Raw genomic sequence first — 16,567 nt, 5'->3', positions numbered from 1 at the left:
GGACCATAGAGAAACTTTCAAATAGTAAAAATGAGGTTGGGCACATTTAATGATCTCTATCTAGAGAATAACGATACTAATATATAACAGAGCTTGAGAAACAGACTGATTGAAGTTGGTTATCCAGAGCAGGAGAAGGTCTGTACTGCCAACTGTGGTAGATATCCCCTAGAATAGTGCCAAGTGGTTCCTGCCATCAGGTAATCATGCCCTTGTATAATCTCCTCCCCTTGTGTGTCAGCTTGATTTGATGACTCGTTTCTTGTGAATAGAATGTGGTAGAGGTGATATGTCACATGTAAGATTGGGTTACAAAAAGCTCCTGTCTTGGGCACCCTCTCGCACTCTTAAGTGATGCCAGCTACTATATCATCAGCTGCTCTATGGAGAGACTCACATGAGAAAGGAATGATGTTCCAGTCAACATTCAGCAAGATCATTAGGCCAGCCAACATTCTTATGAGTGAGTTTAGATGTGCTTCTTCCGCAAGTTGTGCCTTGAGAGGATTGCAGCCCTGTCTGGCAGTTTGGTTGTAGAAATGTCAGATCTTGAGCCAGGAGCACCCAACTAAGTCATGCTCAGATCTGACCCGCAGAAACTATGAGATAATAAGTGCTGTTTTAAGCCACCGAGTTTTGGAATAATTTGCAAAACAGCAATATAGAACTAATATGCCTTCCAATAATCATTGCAACCCACAATGATAAGCAAATTCTTAATTTCAGACTGATGGGGACTCTGAATTACCTAAAGCCACTCATTAATGCATTAATTCAAACTAGTTCAAAGCCACCAAGTCCTGTGATAAACTTATAAAAAAACTTTGCAAAGCCTATGCTTTTATGGAGTTTTGTATGCAGGCAATAAACAAATAAATAAGTTAAATATATCTTAAGGGTGGGCTGCATGTGGTGGCTCATGCCTGTAATCCCAGCACTTTGGGAGGCAGAGGCGGGTGGATCACTTGAGGCCAGGAGCTCGAGACCAGCCTGGCCAACATGGTGAAAACCCATCTCTACTAAAAATACAAAAATTATCTGGGCGTGGTGGTGGGTGCCTGTAATTCCAGCTACTCGGGAGACTGAGGCAGGAGAATCACCTGAACCCAGGAGGCAGAGGTTGCAGTGAGCTGAGATTGTGCCACTGCACTCCAGCCTGGGCGACAGAGTGAGACTGCATCTCAAATAAATAAATATATATATTAAGTGAGATTATGATAAGTGATATAGAAAAAAGTAAAGAAGCAGGAGAGAGAAAGCCAGGCCAAAATAAAGTCTGCAATTTTAGAAAGGATAAAGGCCTCTTCTGAAAAGATGACATGAACAAAACCCAAAAAGGTGTGAGGGAGTCATACAGAATCCAGAAGTGCATGCCACCCAGAGGGAGGAGCCAGTAGAAACCTGTTGATGCAGGAGGTAAACTGGCCAGTGCGGCATTTAGGGGACCTGTGTACCTTTCTAAGGACTTTAGCATTAACTCTGGAATGAAATGAGAATTAGGTTTTGAATGAAGAGTCATACAGAACTAGACTATGTTTTAAAATGAACACTGGCTGATGAGCTGAAAAAAGATTGTGTGCGGTGGTGGGAGGCAGGTTTGGAGGACAGAAACTGCGGAGACAAGAAGGCTGGTTACAAAGTTTTTAATAATAATCTCCGTGAATATAATGGTTCAGACCAGGGTGGGAATGATGAAGGATGTGAAAAATGGTCAGTTTCTGAACACAGATAGTCCCCTACTTAGGATAGCTCAACCTATGATTTTTTGACTTTGAGGGGTTTAACTAGATGTAACCCCATCATAAAATGAGGAGCATCTGAACATACAATGGTTCAACGTTTTGACTTTACAATGGGTATGTAGGGTATTAATTGTATTTTCAATTTACAACATTTTCAATTTGCGATGGGTTTACTGGGATGTAATCCCAAGTCAAGAAACATCTATAGAGTTTCAAGGAAGATTCAACAGGATTTTCCAGCCAAATAAATTAATTTGTAAATTACATATGTGCATATATTCACTGAAAGATACCTGGTGTAAGTCATTAAACCAGAGGAATACATGTTTTACTAATCCTACATTCAAATATTTGCTATTCATAATCCCCTGTAATCTATACCCACTGCTATTGTATGGCTCCCAGGCAATATAATGACCATTTGCAATGACTTTTTAAAGATTTAAAACACATTTTATTTTTTCAATTGTGCTATATTTTAATAAGCAGTAGAGTGCTTACATGACAAGTTGGTTTTTTAAACAATTCTGTCATTACAGCAACTGTGATGGTCACTGATGTTTCCACTCTTTTGGGGTAACTCTGCCAACAGGGGATAGGTTCCATTCTATTCCAATCTGAGTGGCCGTAAACACCCATGTAGCAACACAGAAAGCGGTTCCACTGGCTAGCACAGCATTACCATATTTATCATGAAAATCTGGTGAGTGTTTTACATGGCTATGTCTTGCCATGCTTTGCAGAATGCTTCGAATCTTGAGACTGCTTAGTGCATTTCTGGCCAAGGGAAACATCATGAAGGATTGCAGTTGACTTCAGCTACTGGTCTATTTTGTTGCAAAGAGGCTGGAAAGAGAGAAAAGATATGCATTGATGTCCAATCGTCATTCAATTCCTTCCGCTTTGAATGTTTGGCTACATCACCCCTTGGAGTGGTGTTCAGGAATGTGAGTTTTGATATAACAATATCTGAATTTGAATCCCAGCTTTGCCACCGATTAGCTATATGAACTTGGGGCAACTATTTAACCTCTTTTTGCCTCAGCATTATTACGTGTGATAATCCAAAACAAAACAACAACAAGGTAAGCATGTAATAAATGTTAGCTTTTCTACTCATCACAAATATCCAATGCATTGACTCTACAGACTACAAACTTATTAACATGGCTACAACAGACAGAAAGTCACAGAACACGCCATGCCTCCTCACTCTCCTCCTCCTCGTTTTCTCCCTCCTGCTTAACCCCTTTCCTTCTCCTTCTTTAACTGTAATACTTACCTTCCCCCTCCTACAGGCAAAATTCTGCTTGCCTTTGAAATTCCGCTCTAAGAGTTACCACTTCTGTGAAGTCTTTTCGATATCTCACTAAGTTGAATACACCCCTTTGTCTCTGGGTTATCACACAATTTACAACCTTTTTTTCATAACACTTAACATTGAGGAATTATCTTTTTAAATAGAAATATTTTGGGGAAGCAGTTTTGGTTCACAGCGAAATTGAGCAGAAGACACTGAGAGTTCCCATGTACCCTGACCCTATACACCCACAGCCTCCCTAGCTATCAACATCTTCCACCAGGGTTGTACATTTGTTGGAATCAATAAACCTACATTGACATTTCATGATTACCCAAAGTCCATAGTTTACATGAAGGTTCACTCCTGATATTGTACATTCTATAGGTTTTAACAAATGTATAATGACATGTATCCATCATTTTAGTATTATACAGAATAGTTTCAGTGCCCTAAAAAGCCCTCTGTGCTCTGCTTATGTTACCGAAACACCAAAGGTTTGGTCTCTGTCCTGCTGCTCACCACACAGAAAGCCAATCACTGAGACACCAAGTATTGCCAAGGAAGAAGGGTTTAATCAGGTGCTGCAGCGGAGGAGATGGGAGCTCAGTTTCAAATCCATCTCCCTGACTTAAACCAGGGCTTTATATAGCAGGCAAGAAATGTAAAAATGTGTAAGAAAACAGGCATTTGGGAAGAGCAAGGAAGCAATCATGGTGAATGATGGGTCCAGCATCTGGTGTGGTGATCTGGTTTCATTTTTTTTTTTTACTTTTTGTGAGAGGCCTAAAGGTCATTTCCTGAGGAAGGAACTCAGATAAAACAAATAAAAGTTTCAAGCTTCTTAACACTACAAGGGTCAATTTCTATGTTTATCAAAAAGAACAGTCTACAGGGCAATGGTTCGGTTTCACCTATTCATCTTTCTGTTTTGACTTACTCCTGGCAACCACTGATCTTTTTACTGTCTCCACAGTTTTGCCTTTTTCAGAATGTCATATAGTTGTAATCATACAGTATACCTGTTCAGACTGGCTTCTTTCACGTCAAAATATACTTTTAAAGTTCATTCATATCTTTTTGTGGCTCGAGAGTGCATTTCTTTTTAGTGCTAATTAATATTCCACTGTCTGGATGCACCACAATTTATCTATTATTTTACTGAAGGACATCTTGATTGCTTCTAAGATTCAATTAGTACGAATACAACTGCTGCTGCTATAAACATCTGTGGGTAGGGTTTTGTCTGAATATATTTTTAACTAATTTAGGTAAATATCAAGGAGCATGATTGCTGAATCACATGGTAATAATTTGTTTAGTTTTATAAGAAACTGCCTAACTGCCTTCCAAAGTGGCTGTACCATTTTGAGTTCCCACCAGCACTGAATGAGAGTTTCTTTTGTTCCACATCCTGGCCAGCATTTGATGTTGTTAGTGTTCTGGATTTGGGCCATTCTAATCGGTAAATAGGTGTTTCATTTGCAGTTCCCTGATGACATATAATGTCCAGCATCTTTTTATATGCTTGTTTGCCATCTTCATCTCCCCTTTGGGAAGTATCTATTTCAGGCCTTTCGCTTATTTTAAAAATTCAGGTTGTTCATTTTCTTATTGTTGAATTTTAAGAGTTCTTTGTATACTCTGGATAACAGTCCTCAATTCGATATGGATTTTGTAAATACTTTCTTCAAGCCTGTGGTTTGCCTTGTCATTCTCCTAAGGAATTATCTTTTTATTCTCTTCTGATAAACTGCAAGTTCTCCAAGAGCACGGGAGGTAACTGCATATAAAGTAAAACCAATCTGAAATATAAGTGAATATTGGTATCCTCATAAGAAGCTAAAATGAATACTAAGAACAAGCCAAAATACAATGAAATTAGATGTGCATTTCATAATAGCCAAAATTATTTTATTTCTTAGATAGTTACAAGAAATCTGGAAGTAGAAACATAAAATAATTCTTTAAATTTATCTTCCTGTGTGCAAGTTGTCAAACAACACTCTGTCTTCAGCAATGACATATCTTAACTGTGGCCCAAACATAGGCAACACAGATATAAAAGGCCCTGAGGTCAATACTTGTAAACATAACTATTCACTGAGATTTTCCAGCTCAGAAGACTTTATTCCAACTTTGAAAACAAGACCCCAAGGTTCTCTTTTATTTCCTACCATATGGTAAGTGGTACTCATCATGATTGTGACAAACAGGGCAACCAGAGCCAAATTAATTTCTTCCGAGGTTCAAGATATTCAAAAATGTTTCCTGTTAGTCATGAATCTTCCCACCCAAAGACACCAAGGTTTTCATTTGAATTGAATTCAGAGAGTAGGCAGAAGGTGACATCGGTCAGGGTATGACAGGTGCAGCCTTAATCCAGTACAAAAGGACCTGTGCCACACATTGCTTTCATTCTTTAGGAAGACACATAACCAAAGAATGATTTGTGATAACAGGGATTTCTAGTGGGTCGGCTCATGCTTGCTGCTTTATGACAAATTGATTTCATTTTTCTTATACTCATGATGTTACATTTAAATTCAGATCCTTTGTCTCTAGTGACATTGATCACATTTCTTAGAAGCTTAGTTCATCCTTTGGCTATTCCCATATCTATAAAGCTTTTCTTTTCCATCTAGCCTGAATTTGCTTGAACCAGTAAGTCTATTACTAAGAATTCTCCTTTAGGAAATCCTTCCATAGTTTGCAGTTGGCATTTCATCCTATAATAAACAAACTGCAGTCTCTTTGCTCTTTTTCTTTTCCTTGTCGGCATCAGCTACATCCGTCTCAACTGCCTTCAGATCTATCTTATCTTTATCTTTATAAAATACATGTAAAAGCTAAGAAAATTCAAGGAATTTTCCATATTGTTTAAACCCATATTACATACCTCTACAATAAATTTTGTGTTATCAGTAAGTTCTACTCCTATTATCTAAAGAACTAAAGCTACAGGTTCTAATATCCATATGAAAGCATAAAAAAGAAATTCAATAATACAGTAGGTAAAGGAAATGTTTCTGAAAGTAGATCTTTCTGACAAAAATAGACTACAAAAAGATAGAGGAAGACAGATTTCTCTAGGTAGTAAAAACAAAGTAAAAATTCCCTCATGCCCATGGCAGTAAAAGAAATATATTCTGAATAAATATAAATGGTTAAAGGGAGTGAAGTATTCATTGAAGTTGAAAGACTGATTGTGTCATCTATTATATGTAGTCATCTTAAAGTTCTTTCTGCAAAAAATAACTAATACTTGATCTCAGTCTAACTACAATAAGGAAGTATATAAATCTGAAGCTTCACTGGTAACGATAATAATTTCAAATCGCTGAAGGCTATCAAAAGAAGTAAAACAACAGTGTAGTAAGGAAACTAACATTTATTGAGTATATACCTGTGTGTTAAGACATTGTGCCAAGATTTTGCACATCTGAAAAAATGGTGTGGAAGGATGACTGTTTAACCTTGTTTTACACCTAAGAACAAATGACAGGAAAGGATGTGAATGTAAGTCCTCTGATTCTAAATCCAACTAATTCTTCAACCATACCATGTTTTCTTAAAGTGTATTCAACTCTGAGTATTGGAAAATGATCAAACAAACCAAACCAAACCAAAACAAAACCAAGCTGGTTACCAGAGACGGCTCTTTAATTGGAAATGGTTCACAGCACTTTGCTATTTATTTACCTATTAACTACTGTACGTTACAGCCTGGGATAGATGTCATCAGTACAATGTCTACTCTAAAGAAGCTTATGGTATAGTGGAGAAATAAATAATTATTGCTCTACATAAGGAAGTAGGCTAGAAATTAGCACAGGGTGTATTTAGTTCACAGAGGAGGGGGCATTTTATCCTGAGATCCTAGGAATGGTTTTAGAAGAGATGATACCTAAGCTAGATCTTGAAATATTATTTTGAAATAGACAGAAACAAAAATTGTTGGTGGGGAGGAATACACAGATGGAGAAGCAAAACCTAAGCACATAGGCTGGAATTAATACAGAGACAAGGCAATCTAGTGAGCTCGGTAACACTACATAATAAGCTTTGAAGCAACAAATGCCCAACAGATGAGCCTGGAGACATGAGAAAAGAATGGCACACTGGGGACTTTAAATGCTTTGCTATGGCATTTGACTCAATTCTACAGGTCAGTGTTTCCCATTATTTAAAAAAACAGTTGTCATACTCACAACCTTTGCTGTTGAGTTAAAAATGAGAATTTTTAATTTATTAATAAATTAAATCAAAATTCATTTTTAATTTTTTATTTTCATAATATAAAAATAATATGAGACCTGGATGATGCAGCTTATCAATTTCTAGTGTCTCTGTTTATCTTTGTTCTGCATTTTAGCTACAAAGGTATATAGCAATTATTTGCCCTGGGTTAATGCAAAAAGAATGGATGCAGCTTTTATGTTAAAGTGTTCGTTTGCAAGGGACAAAATAAAGAATTAGAAGAATTGAGTCATACCAAAGCTTACTAACCACAGACATGTGAAAATAAAAGAACTACGATCACTACAAACAGTGTTAGAGTTTCAGGACAATGTTAACTGCCACACTGTTAATATGACAAATTTGATCTTTATTTGTTGTATAGTTTGTTTCATTTTTTATTTGAAAACATGTTTTGGTTTTATCGTTGTATTAAGCTCCCAATATAATGAAGATCAATTCAGTTTCAAGTTTACCCATATGTAAGTGATTTTGTAATAAAATAATTTAAGATGGTACAAGTGATGAAATAACTTTAAGAAGATTCCAAACGTAACTCAAGTTTGAGAAACATTCCTGTAGGTGAGGAGAAACTATTGATTGGTGTAATCAGAAAACACATTTTACAAACATAACTGTTAGGTGTAAAATGGATGGAGAAATGAAAAAAATGCCAAAAATTTAAGATGTTAGTTAACTATTGATGGCAATGCTTGATGAAAAAGAAAATAATGATCTAAATTAAGTACTCATACCAGAAATAGAAAGAAGATAGAATCGAGAAATATAAATAAAATAAAAATCAGATCAATTTAGTAAGTAAGTTACTCTAACTAAATTGAGTATTCCATTCACTTAACCTCTGGGTTGATTTCACCCAAAACCTCTGTGCTGATTTCTGTTCAAAATCAGCAGATATTGACACTGTAGCTTGTTGCTGACCTTGGGAATAAGAGTTTGGGTGATCTAGGCACCGAATACTGAAAGGTCAAAGCATACATAATTAAGGTGTGCCACAGAAAGGCAGGTTTAGATGCCTGAGTAGAAGGCGGAAGCATCTTCAAAAGGATTTGCTGTATGATCCAAAAACAAAATAATAACTGTATCCAGTCTAAGTAAGTATAGCCCAACATGGACAAACAAATGACCCACTTAGCTTCGATATAGGCTTTTTATGTAATTTCAAGAAGAAAACAAAACAGAGTCCTATTTCTCAAATTGCCCAGATATTACTCTTAAATAGTTCAGAGGAAGATGAAGCTCAAGAAGGCATTAAGGGGTATATCAGGGTTTCCCAATCTGGATACAACTGATATTTTGGTATGAATAATTCTTTGTTGGAGAGGGGAAAAGTAATCCTGTGCATTGTAAGATGTTTAGTAGCATCCCTACCTCTACCCACTAAATAACAGCAGTAGTATCCCCCAGTTTTGACACCATAAATGTCTCCAGACCTTGCTAAATGTTACCTGGGGTGCAAAATCATTCCCAGTTCAGAACCACTGCTGTATATACAGAAAGGTGTATCCTCCCCTATCACTTCTCCACCATGAATGACACCATTCTATACAATAGAGAAGGCAACTTAAAATCTAAGAAAATAAATTATCCTGGTCCCTACCATGGGATGCAAAAATGTTGCCCATCAACATTTTTCCTGAACTAATCCCAATATTTTAAATGGTTTATGATACAACTCAGATGAATCACTTAATCTACCTGGACAGCTGCTTACCCCCTATAAAATAAAAAAGTTGAACTAATTTAGTTTTTCGAAACCTATCTGATCGTAAAAGTCATCTGGAATCTTTATTACAAAATGTAGATTCCTGGGCTCAATTTCAAACGTACTGTAACAGAGTCTCCAAGGGGAGTAGCCTGAGAATCTGTATTTTTTAAAACAAATTCTCAGGAGAGTTTTATCATCAGAAATATTTATGGAACATTGAGTCAGATAATCTCCAAGGTACTATCCAGCTCTAACACTCTGGGCTTTTCCTTGGCGGAAAAATAAAAAGAAGCATTTTAGGAAGACCATTTATTCTTTTAGGCCACCGAAAGAGTACAATAGTAATTGAATCTACTACCATGGTAATTTAGAAAGCAGTACCTGAGTGACCTGAAAGAGTTATAGGGACCCCCTGGGAATAAGTTAGTCAAGAGAAACATTTGGTAGCATTTAAAAACATTAAAAGCATTAGTAATACAGGTGTTCTGCTGTATAAATGAATGATACGCTTTTGGAGCTAGGACTCCTGGACATTACTCAACTGAAATACCTTGATTTCCACTTGCTTTTATTTCCACTCTTCTTTTTACAGCTTCATGGTATCAATGCAAAATAAGAAACAATAAAAAAGGCAATCTTCTTGAAATGGAAATGCACATAACCTGCGGTGTCTTCAGTTCATTTATGTATTTGTCAGCAGATGATGATGCTCAAGTAGGGATTAAGTGTACACGGTGCAAAGTGTCCCCTTTCACAATGTATTCAAGTTTTCAGCCATTTCATAACAGGAAATATGGGAACTCTGAAAGAAGCAACGCCGCTGGTAAAAATGCTGAACAATGGTTCTATTTTATATGTAATGGCATCATCTCCTAAGTCACTGAATTGATGGATAGTACAACCATTTGCTTAAGGCTGTGTTTTATGTCACTTTATTAAGCCTAAAAAGTTACAGAAATGGATGCTACCTAAACAAACAGAAAGGCAGATTATAGCAGTGAATTGTTATGCCTGGAGGAAAAATAAGAGAGTGGACAAAGAACCTGTGAGCTGGTGTCCTCAAATGCCATATGTTGCCTGAAGGGTAAAGGGATATTGAGGTAGGCACTCTCGCTCACATTCTTCCCAGTCACAGTCTAAATGAACAGATCATTTCTATCCCATATGGAGTGTTGAAAGTATTCAGTAATGTCCAGTCTGAGAATAATCACAGTGTTCATTTAGGCAGTTTCCTTTATGGAGCAGATCACATTAGGGTGGTTCATTCATTAAGTACCCATAATATTTTCTTTAATCATAAGGTCCTTCCAACTATACTCACTCTTTTCCCTTTCTGATAGCTATGAGTAAGAGATAACAAAACAGTGGCATACAGGTTGAAGGCTTTTCCGTGTGTCACACTGTGAGTCGGTGTCCCAACTGTGCAACAATTCTTATTTTGTTCATTATTAAACTTCAAGTAGGCCCAACACATTTCCTCAAAGTGGATGTCTATGTTATTTTGACATTACAGTATCTTTCAAATATGTACAGTTCACCAGCTAAGGTCCCAAAATGTGCTAGTCCCTTAGTGTAATCACATTTCTTCATTCAAATCTTCAGCTTTGCAGGGCAAGATCACAATTACTTTGCACAGGTATCTAAAAAGGACAAACCTCTGAGAATCTGTCTCATGCTAATGGAACTCTCAGAAACTGATGTATAAACTGGAATGTAGGAATGTATTTCATTAACTTAAGAAAAGTATATTCCATCCCAATGGCTGAAATACATAGTCTCTTAGCTTTAATAGTTTGACAGTGATTCCAATTGAAAAGGGATCTTATGTCAGTATTTCCCAAAATATGCCTATTTCACTAGTTCTCTTTGATGTTATATTAATAGAAGTTACTTGAAAACGGGGTTTCGATGTTATCTAAGTTTTGAGAAGTATGCAGCTAACAAAGTCAAATTTTCTTTATTGAAGTATTTTTCCAACCTCTATTGTGCTAAACAGTGATTCTTTGAGAGGGATGGCACGTGGTGTATTCCAAATGTAGCTAAACATGCCATGCTTTTTTTCCCCCTGAAGCATATCTCCAGATTAGTGTTTTGCAGAACACAATTAGGGGAAAACCAAAGGATGCCTCTGTGTTCTCAATATTGTTACAACACTGTACTCATTTCCAAAGGCTTAATGGATGCAGGAGGCATCTCACAAACTAAATCATTTCCTTGTGGGAACTTTTAACATAAGATTCAAGGAGTACAGGGTATGTGGTAATCCCACTTTGTCTTAACAACACTCATAAGAGCAATGAACTCTAGCCTTCATTATATGATTCTAACTTTGGCAGTTTTAATATTTGTGCAGATGTTTCTCTGGTTTCAACATCTGAAATTGACCCAATGGTCCCATAGTTTTTTTTTTTTTTTTTTTTTTTTTGTATAAACATAGAAAATTGACCCTTCTTGTTTTAAAGCTTGAAACTTACATTTGTTTCATCTGAGTTCCTTCCTCCGAAAAGGACCCCCAGGCGTCTCAAAAAGCATCAAAGTACCAGATCCCCGCATCCAGACAATGGGACACCAGTCCCCTCATTCATCATGATTACCTCCTTAGGCCTCCTGAGCTCCTATTTTCCTATGCATTGCTACATTTCTTCCCTGCTATAAACCCTTAATTTCAGTCGGTCGGAGAGATGAATTTGAGATTGATCTCCCTCCCATCTCCTTGGCTATAGCAGCCAACCTCTGCTATAATCGTTGTCTCAGTCATTGGCTTTCTCTGTGGTGAGCAGCAGAACCTAGACCAAACCCTCAGTGTTACGGTAACACATCCATCTTTATTAATTAAATAGACTCTGAATAAAAATATTTCATGATTCTACGGTGGCCATTAAAGGTGAATCAATGACCCCTCATTGCATAATTTGAAACTTTCATTAAAACTTTGAAATGGACTTGTCAAAGTCATTTCTGCCTTCAATCTATCACTGATATATTTAGGTAAAAGTATACAGGAAACATTGGCCTGTTTAACTTTTAGATATCAAAGATATTTTAATTTTTTTTTTTTTTTTTTTTTTTGGGAGACGGAGTCTCTCTCTGTCACCTAGGCTGGAGTGCAGTGGCGTAATCTCGGCTCACTGCACCCTCCACCTCCCAGGTTCAAGCAATTCTCCTGCCTCAGCTGGACTACAGGCGCACGCTGGCACGCCCGGCTAATTTTGTTGTGTTTTTAGTAGAGACAGGGTTTCACTGTGTTGTCCAGGCTGGTTTTGAATTCCTGAGCTCAGGCAATCTGCCTGCCTCAGCCTCCCAAAGTGCTAGGATTACAGGTGTGAGCCACTGTGCGCCCAGCCAGATATTTTAATTTTTAAAGACACATTTACCAATTGTTTCCATTTTGCATTAAAATTGTTTGCAGTTGCCAACCAGAACTCAAGCCAGTAAGGGTCCAGTCCAGAAGTTAATTTTGATAAAACTACCCATTTAGATTGGAATATTTAGCACTGCAAAGTAATCTTTTCCACTTTGCTTCTGCAAACTCCAGACTATTTATTTCCAACTTGGACTATCTCTGTGCTCCTAAATTCTGCTCAAAATATACCTGTTAATTAATCTTTTTATGAATAAGGCTCTTGTTATTGCTATCACCTACATAACTTATGGTGCATTTGCAGAGAAATTTCATCTGATGAGAAGAACACATAACAGCATTGAAGTAGTAACTCTAATCATTGCAAGTTGTTTTACTAGGCCAGTGCTTTCAGTATAATTTTCTTTTTTTCACTTTCATAACATTTTGGAGACTTTAAAAAAACTTTTAACAAGATATTGGTAAAAATAACTTTTAACAAGATATTTTACCTATCCTTTTTTCCCCCTTGGATTCATTATTTGTAAGTGAGAAAAACTGGCCAGAGGGGCAAATTTTGGTACACTGATTTTTTTTTTCCTTCTTGGAGATGCCTCAGCAGAAACAGTGAGACAGGATGCACTTTGCTAAACTTTGAGGCAGGGTGCTTATTTTAGTGAACTGATATTTCATTTTAGTTTTTCTTTTAAGTTCCTGAGGGAAGGATCTTAAGGAAGAAAGCAAGCCTAAAAGAGGTTACCCATCTAAAAACATGCAACAAAAAATCAGAATACAGATTTTTGTTTTGAAATCCTACAATTTCCAATTACATTCTTGTTTCAGAGAGGTTACAAGGTTTCAACCTCTATTTCATTAATCTAACGGAGTCTAAAATTTCTTAGTCTAAAAGGGCACCCCTAAACTAAATTAACATAATCATTTGAATATTTGTTAATTAGAAAAGTAAGATTTCTATGCAAATAGGCCAGAATTTTCAAACACTACATACAGTTTATATAGTTTAGAGCCACTGTTGATAATGGAATGGTAGGTTTTCTTATACAGATAATGTATTTTATCATATTCATCAAATAAAAAACCATCAGATCTGAAAGACCTAGAGATCACTTTATATTGCCCTTTAATATTTTAATAATCTTTTGGTCACTGGCCATTCATGACTTGATGCATGTTGAAGAACAATGTGGGTAGAAATTAGAGTGTGAATGGCAAATAGTGAATACACAGAACCTAATACTCCTTTCCTGTCTTTACACTCTATTTGAGGAAGAGGCAGAGAGCCAAACTCATATATGTGTTTTCTAATGAAAAGTAATTATAAAAGTGGCACAAAGATCTAAGTGTAGAACAGGTAAGGGACCTAAATCTTTTGCCCTCCTCTAGAATCAGGGCATTGACCAAAAGTGGAACATGGAGTACGCTGTCACCAGAGGTAGGCAGAATGGATATTGAATGGGGCGGAAACAAAAGATGTCCATTATACATTGAAAGTACAGTGGAAACAAAGAGGTTTATTCATTGAGAGAGACCAGTGGACTAGATTTTCTAAAGTTTCTTCCTCCTCTATGATTTTGTTTCTATATCTAAAGTTTCATATAAGTGTGATACACTGCCCCAGAGGAGTCTAAGGCTGGGGCAAATCTACAATGTGTGAGGATGGGAACACGCAGTCTTTTTAAGGAACTTGTTTCCACAAATAAAAGTTGCCCTTTCCAAGGTTTTTAGTGCATGACAAGATCCCTTAGAAAACCCTAAATAGCACTATTTTGTTACTTAAACTTATTTTGTTTACTTAAACTTGATTAAACTGAGCTCCTATTATGTGACTACAGCCTACTAAACACAGGAATTACCACAAAAATAATGGATAAGAATGATTTATCTTTTCAGGAATGCTCAGCAGAAGAGGCAGATAATGATAAGGTTTCAATGTGCAAAAAGTAATAAAAAATATGATCAGGCTGCTATGTCACCAAAAATACGAGACATCTTTCCCAAACAAACAGACCAGGAAAAGCCTTCTGGAGTAAGTTTACCTATATAACATTTGTTATACAAGTAAACTCGTGTCATGGGGGTTTCTTGTACAGATTATTTCATCACCCAGGTATCAAGCCTAGTATCCATTAGTTATTTTTCCTAATCCTCTCCTTTCTCCCGCCCTCCACCCTCCAAAAGACCCTAGTGTGTGTTGTTCCCCTCTATGTGTCCATATATTCTCATCATTTAGCTCCTACTATTTTATTTTATTTTATTTTAATTTTCTGAGTCAGAGTCTTGCTCTGTCGCCCAGGCTGGAGGGCAATGGCGCAATCTCGGCTCACTGCAACCTCTGCCTCTCACGTTCAAGCGATTCTCCTGTCTCAGCCTCCTGAGTAGCTGGAATTACAGGTGTGTGCCACCACGCCTGGCTAATTTTTGTATTTTTAGTAGAGACGGGGTTTCACCATTTTGATCAGGCTGGTCTTGAACTCCTGACCTCGTGATCCACCCGCCTCAGTGTCCCAAAGTGCTGGGATTACAAGCATGAGCCACTGTGCCAGGCCTTAGCTCCCACTTATAAGTGGACTTTTCTTTACCTATCAAGGATAAAATATAGTTTTCAAACACTTCTCCTTTAAAGGTGACCTTCAAGTGCAACCATATATAATCAAGAGAATCTCCTTTAATGTCAAATTCCTAATGACAACATATATAACATTGATATTATACTTAAGCATCACATTGGAATAAAGCTCCTTCTGGCTTTTTGCCAATGATGTAACACATTTTAATCTTGATTGAACATCATGTTGTAATCACCATAAAATTTGTCTTTAACGTTACTATGAAATAATAGCCGATATGCCTCACAGACAACTTTAAGAACAAATGTAATTTATAATACTGAATATATACAAAATAACCAGAACCAAGATAGTTAAAATCTAATTGTGCTTAGAATTAACAGTATCTAAAGTGGAGCCATTTACATTTACTTCAAAGTTCATGATGTTGCATCAACACCTATAACTTTCTGATTTACATTAAAGAACCAGAAAGAATAAATTTAAAAATCTTGGAACCAATACCGGCCAATTCAATAGTAGCCATGCTTCATAAGCACATGCTTCATCCAGGACCAGGCTTAAGGTAGATTTATGAAGGTATTCCCTTAAGTATGTCTTACAATAATTGTCACAAATTATCTTAAGAGCCTACAAATTATTACTGCTCAAATACTGGCAACGACCAAAAATATTGATAAAGCATATACCCACCATGAAAGTACCCTACATAAAACATTATTTTATTTAACTGAAGAAAATAGTCTCAAAACAAAAAAATACTTTAGGCTAAAACAGCAATTTATACTGTGTGAACTGTACACAGCATGAGAATATTATATAATTGTGGTGGGCAAGAGCAGAGGGGGCTGCCCACAGGAAAAGGAATCCAGGTTCAGACAACTATTCAAAAAACCTTGGCCATTTCCTGAACTTCCAGTCACTCTTCTTTCACTCCATGCAGTTTTCATTCCCTAATTCTATATCAATAGGTAGTCCAAAGGTCAATGGCCTCTCTATCCCGCAAAATGAACATTTTAGATCACTTTTCTTGACTTTTCACTGCAATAATACCAATTATTTCTTTCCTGGAAATTCTTCTTCCATTAGCTTCCATGATATTCCCTTATTACTCTTCATGTCTATATGGCTATTTCTTCTTTACAAACTCATCTTCTAACAAATTCTTAGAAGTAGGAGTTCTTCAGGGTTCACTCATGGGTTCTCATCTATTTTTGCTTTTTATGTTCTCTCTCTCACTAGGTAGTTCAACCACACTAATAAACTTAATTGTCATGGGCAATTAGATGACTCCCATGTTATATCTGCACATATGAATTCTCTTGTTACTTCCAGAGCAATACAGTACATCAAACTTCCTTCCCAACATTTCTCCTAAAATAGCTCAAAGTGTCTGCAAAATCAATAGAATAAGTGTACAATCATGCTCTTCTACTCCCAAGTTTGATCCTTATCAATGTTTCCTCCTTTATGATTTTGTTTCTATATCTAAAGTTTCAAGTAAGTGTGTTACACTGCCTGGGATTGATGCTCATCCCAGTGAACAGCATCTCCATCATTTAGCTGAGCAAGTTAAATGTAGAAATAATTCTTGATGCCTTCAGCTCCCTTGCAATATATAATATTTAA

The 16,567-nt window shown here is 36.7% G+C and overlaps 1 protein-coding gene across 9 annotated transcripts in view; it reads right to left on the bottom strand.

Moving 5' to 3' along the window:
* Positions 1-2,173: 2,173 nt before the first annotated feature.
* COX7B2 (cytochrome c oxidase subunit 7B2) overlaps positions 2,174-16,567 on the bottom strand; it is a 169,926-nt gene continuing 155,532 nt past the window's right edge. For all 9 annotated transcript variants that reach the window (XM_054683171.1, XM_016951797.2, XM_054683170.1 and 6 more), the window contains one exon: positions 2,174-2,588. In XM_054683171.1, the coding sequence (XP_054539146.1) occupies positions 2,294-2,539 (246 nt within the window). In that variant the 5' untranslated portion in view covers positions 2,540-2,588 and the 3' untranslated portion in view covers positions 2,174-2,293. The remainder of the gene's footprint in view (positions 2,589-16,567) is intronic.

Source organism: Pan troglodytes, chromosome 3 (genome assembly GCF_028858775.2).
Source record: "Pan troglodytes isolate AG18354 chromosome 3, NHGRI_mPanTro3-v2.0_pri, whole genome shotgun sequence".
In the NCBI taxonomy this organism is placed as follows: Eukaryota; Metazoa; Chordata; class Mammalia; order Primates; family Hominidae; genus Pan; species Pan troglodytes.
Note: the sequence above shows the minus strand (reverse complement) of the source record. Positions and strands in the feature narration are given on the sequence as shown.